Consider the following 5,741-nt stretch of genomic DNA (forward strand, 5'->3'; position numbering starts at 1 on the left):
TCGTTGATCAAATTTGACTGATCGATAACATTAAGATCGTTATTTGACCCAGCAACACCAAAAAAAGCATGCCAAAACCAAAGATCCTGTGACACCGCCGCCTCAAGTATAAGGGTCGGCCCTTCATGATCACCACGGTGGAACTGACCTCGCCAGGCCGTTGGACACATAGCCCATCCAACATGCGTACTTGATTTATATGAAATTGGTTATATATAGGAAGAAAAAACTTTTTTTTTTTATTAAATTAAAGAGCCCAACGGCTCTTTTCTTCATCCCGACGGCTCCTTCACGCATTCCCAAGCCACCTTTACGCCATTTTCCTCCCGCTACCGGCCTTGCGCCCGCCTTGGTTCCCGTGCTCGCGCCCCTCTCGCGCCCCTCTCGCGCCTCGGTGGTGTGGTGCTCGCGCCCCGGGATGGGCTCTCGCGCCCCCGCTGAAGCCCCACACCCCTCAGCCTAAGTGTAAGGAAGCTTCCCATAAAATATAAAATAAATGTAAAACCTGACCCGAATCTACACCAGATAATCTTCGATGCACACACTGCAAGGAAAAGTCAACAGCTGGACTTGGTCACATGACCAATAAAAGTCAAATTACTTGTTTAACTTCCCCACGTAACTCACTTGAATCCCAAATCAATCTCTATATAATATATCATACCAGCAAAACTAATATTATCAAAACCATAAAAACTCAAACCAAACCTTAATTTCTGTTGTACTTCTAGTTACAGATATGTACGTGACCCGAACTCTTTCGCACTATAAGACTTCTCCGGAAGCTCTATATCTTCCTCCCGAGGGTCCTAACTCCGGTTACTTGGTAATACAAGACGAAGAGTCTGAAACATACTCGTGTTTTGGGCTTTGCAAGAACCTGTACCTCGCAGGGTTGCCATTTCCTCAAAACAAAATACTGACCACACGGTATTCGTCAGGATCCGGTGAGCATCACCATGTTTCTTACGATGAAGTAGTCTTTATTCCTGTCCTTAACCAACCATTGTCTTCGAACCGATACTACGCTATCAAACCACATGGTTCACATAAAGGGTATGCAATATGTTTACTTTTCTCTAATAACCTTTTCATTGTAATAATTCATCGACTGATGTTTGGATATGCATAACTTGTGAACGTTAACATATATGTATCATGTGTGTGGTTATATATCACTATTAGAAAATATGCCTTTAGTCAAGTGTTGTTTATATATATATCATACTTTTGTATGCTTATGCTGGAGACTAATTTTATGCGAGGTTTCTCTCTTAGACAAATATTATAGAGTGCATTTTGTTGGAGTTAATTCCCGAAATCGAGTTATGGGTTGGGAAGGTGAGGTCAATTTTAGCTAAAGGCTTGATCTCATTAATTAATTAATTAATTATTGCATTTAGAGATAATTAAAAAAGACCTCTGTCCTATCCATTAGACAATGGACGCTTTCATTGTTATTTTTGGGTATTTTTTCTGATCTTTTAATCTTTGATTTGAAAAAAAAAAAGAAGAAGAATATAGTAAAAATATGGTAGGATTTTTGTAAGAAAATTTTTTCGAATTGTATATTCAATCATGAATGACGTATTAATTAGAGTTAGAGTCTTTAAAATAAATATTATTTATTTTATTTATTAAATAGAGAAGGAATTTTATTTGATAGACAAATACGAGTTTGTGTTCGTTACTAATTCGTGTCTCTATACAGCCTCTAAAGAATTCATGTTAGGGTTATGGGAGAATTGATCAATAAGTTTTGACTTATTTTCTTGATTAATAAAATTGATGAGTTGTGACAAATATTTAATTCGTTTCAATTAATCAATTGCCAATTCACTTATTGGTGTTCAATTAATCAATTGTCAGTTCACCCCATGACATTTAGATACTCCCTTTAACTTATTTAACAAAGAAAAAACTAAATAACAATTCTTCCCAACAATTTTTTCACAGTTAATAATTTTTTGATGTTCACGTTGATTTTTACTAGTTGGTCACAAAATTCTTTTACACTGAAGTACTTTTTCAGACTTTTTGAGTGTAAATATAGGCTTTTTGATTACTATTTTAACTAGCAGGTTTTGGTTCTTCAGTTTCAACTTCGGTATTTCTTTTTTGTTTTTATTTGAATTGCTTAGGCAACCAAACACTTTGTAAAAAATGAATATTGTTTGTACATATCAATCAATCAATCATACCCAGTGAAATCCCATCAACAGCAAAGCTATAAGTAGGGTCTGGGGGAGGGTGGGATGTAGGCGCACCGTACCTCTATCCAAGGAATAGAGAGGTGGCTTCCAGAGAGACCCTCAGCTCTAAAGTGCATATGTATAAAGCAATATAAATGAAATCAAAGTGCAACAGTAATATAAAAATATTAATAGTACTAATAGTACCCTTAGCAATAATAATTCTAATACTATATATATGTAAAGAAAATACTATTATGGTGTGTGACCATAAAAAGGAAATAGAAGCCCTAACGTATTCTTTTGTTACTAAAAATCCTTAACTTTAATTTTACTTCTCCAAAAATTCCTATCCTCCACCATGTCCTCGGAGAGGTTTTAGTCTATCAAATCATGTCTAATTCTCTCGTCCCAAGTCAATTTAGGTCTTCCTCTACCCCTCCTCCCCTCTATAGTAATGTTTTCTACGGATCTAATAGGATTCGTCATCTGTCTTCTCTTCACATGTCCAAATCATCTCAATCTCCACTATCTTATCTTGTCTGCTATGTTCGCCAACCCTAATCTCTCCCGAAACACAACATTTGTAATTCGGTCTAACCTTGTGTGCCCACACATCCAACTTAACATTCTCATTTCCGCCACCTCCATCTTCCGCACTTGTGCCTTCTTGATAGCCCAACAATCTGTTCCATATAGCATTGCTGGTCTAACTGCAACCCTATAAAATTTTCCCTTTAGTATACCAGGAGTGCGACAATATGGGACGAGCAAAACGTGGTCTAACTGCACTCCTGGTCTAACTGCAACCCCTGGTGAAGACCTACCTCGACAGGGAAGAATATTTTTTGTACATGTGTAACTAATAATTAACTATGAACTTAAATATATGTACATATGAGGTTGATTTTTAATCTTTTGCATTTTAAGTTCATGATTATAAGTTTATAAAGAGAAAGAGAAAGGTGATCCTAACATAAGATACTAACGTAAAAAAAGAAACTTATCAGGGAAGCATTTACATGTTCAAAGGAGGAAGACATGCGGCAATGTTGCTTTTGCAATTGTGTCCGTGATGTAAAACCTAGACCATGGGACCCACACAACATGTACCAGCAATTTGAAATTGTTAAGAAAGAAACAGCATGTAAACCTGATGGTAGTTTTTATGCTAAATCGCTTGTAGACGATGGCTATCCTCCGTATTTCTTAAGAAGAAAAGGTTGGGAAATTTATTCCAAAACACCTAAAACCTACGCGTTACGTGAAGCAAAAGGAATTAACAGTTCCCTTCGCTCACGTCTCCCTGACTTGGATTTCACTCCATCATCTAAGACTTCAAATCATGTAGTTGTTGGCAAGTGGTATTGCCCTTTTGTATTTATTAAAGAAGGAACACTGCGAGATCAGGTGAAAAAGTCTATCTACTATGAAATGACACTGGAGCAAAGATGGGAACGAGTTTTCTACCAGGAGAATGAGCACAACAACGAAGGAAATGTCGTGTCTGTGAAAGCTGCATTTCGTAGTGAAACGGCTTTTATTGGTGCAAGTCAGATTGAGGCAATATGGGACGAGCAAAACGTGGTAGATGGAAGCATATGTTTTACATGTTTAGGGGGTGATAATGCGAGCGAAGAGAGCGTAGGCTTGAATGCAGCAATTGTAGAAAGAATGAGGTGGGAAGAAGAAAGGGCAGGATGGGTTGGTGGTGGGGAGAAGAGGATAGAGAGGGTGAACAGAGAAGAAAAGTTTGAAGGGATCGGTGGGTGGAAGAGATTTGGTTGCTATGTTTTGGTTGAAAGGTTTGTGCTCAAAAGAATGGATGGAAGCTTGGTTTTGACATATGATTTTGGTCATACACATCAAATAAAGTCTATATTTGAGTAAGATTTGTGCTTGTTTGCATCTATTCAAATGATAAAACCTTGACACACTATATTTGTTAGTAATTTGTATTATACATTGAACTTATCTTTTGCTCTTGTAACATATGATTATAGATTGAATAAAAGTTGGAAGTATTATTTCTTGTTTAATAACTTTTAGATTATACTAATGTTCAGTTGTGTAATAAATAGTTATGTAGTTTCCTGCAATTTGTTAGAATATGACATCCCATGGATCGTCTTCTTTCGATTGAATTTTGATTGTGGCTTCATAGTTCGTATTAACAATAACAACAAGATATGTAATAGTGAATGAAAGAGTAGAAGAGAGAATAACAATAAACAGAATTAATATTAACAATCTGAATGTTTACAATTGATATCTAAGATCGGTATTTATAGAGATGAAGAGGCATATATGAAGGAAAAGTCGCGACTGTTGTTGAAGTGCCGTTTGTTTCCTATCTGCCATTCACCCTAAAACCGTTTTACATATTTACAATAATCATGAGTTGGGCCTGTTATTAACTAAAGTACCTAAGCCCATCTATATACAACTAATTAAATACAAATGATCTTTAAAACAAATAAACTAAAACTAATTTAAGAGGCCCAAGCCTTTAATGGATTAAACGAGTTAACATTCACCCCTTAATCCATAAAGGGTTGAGATATGCGTCTTCGTTTATTCCGAAGCAGGTTCTTCTTCAACGAGGAGAAAGTCATCAATTTCTTCAAGGTTCTCCAATGAATACAACTTGTATTCTTCATCTTTGTCAGCATCTAGTAAAAACGCTTCTTTGACAACATCATTCATTTGATTATCTTGTATCTTGGTATCTTCATTGGCATTTTTTCAAGCTTTATCATCTTCATTAGTAATCACAACATTATTTCCTTCTTTCACATTTGCACTTGTTTCTCCTTCTTCATTCTTTGCCAAACCGTATCTCCAAGCCATCAATTCCAAGTAACCCGTATAGATCATCATTAGATTTGCAGCATAACTTTGTTGCAAACCCAATTTTGACACTATATCAAACCATTTTCCATCCGTTGTTGCCTTCTTATATCCACCGGCCTCTTCGACATATAAGTATAAGTCGAATAGATCAATTTCTTGCCCATTTGGAAGTTTAGGTGGATATTCCTTATTGGTTTGATTGAAATGATCCTCATAGAACCACTTTACAAATTTACCAAATTCTTTACGTAGTGATTCTTTACATAACATCACATAATTTGGTATGTGAAGGGAATCTAAAAAATTTACCCAACCTTAATTGGATTGTTTATTTGGTTTTCCTTGATCCACATCAGAATCATCAACCAAAGTGACCATATTATTCTTAGCATAATGATCAAACCATCCTTCAATTTCGGCTTCCAATTTTCCCTTTTCTAATTCAAGTATAGTTTGATCATCAAAGGCATCAGAATAATTAGGGACATAATTATTTTCAGAATTAACATTATTACTAGGTTCCCCCAATGTGTCAAACATACCGTTTATGTAACATTTGTCCCCTTCAAATGTTACTTCGAATCCTTGATCATTTAATTGAGACAAACTCAAAACATTCCTTTTAAAAGTTGGTACAAACCTAACACTTGGAATCAATTTCGAGTTTTCATTCATAGAAATTTCTATTTCACCGAT

General features: G+C 35.9%; 1 protein-coding gene across 1 annotated transcript; it reads left to right on the forward strand.

Annotated features, from left to right (window-relative positions):
* The first annotated feature begins 448 nt into the window (after window positions 1–448).
* Window positions 449–4,130, forward strand: LOC143598766 (uncharacterized). The gene is made up of 2 exons (XM_077076906.1): window positions 449–1,056; window positions 3,203–4,130. Exons 1-2 carry the CDS (start codon window positions 740–742, stop codon window positions 4,080–4,082), a joined length of 1,197 nt encoding a protein of 398 aa, XP_076933021.1. The 5' UTR covers window positions 449–739; the 3' UTR covers window positions 4,083–4,130.
* Window positions 4,131–5,741: the final 1,611 nt, after the last annotated feature.

The sequence above is a fragment of the Bidens hawaiensis genome, unplaced genomic scaffold (genome assembly GCF_021521415.1).
Source record: "Bidens hawaiensis isolate Kalapana, Puna unplaced genomic scaffold, B.hawaiensis_p1.1 tig00050803_1, whole genome shotgun sequence".
Taxonomy (NCBI): Eukaryota; Viridiplantae; Streptophyta; class Magnoliopsida; order Asterales; family Asteraceae; genus Bidens; species Bidens hawaiensis.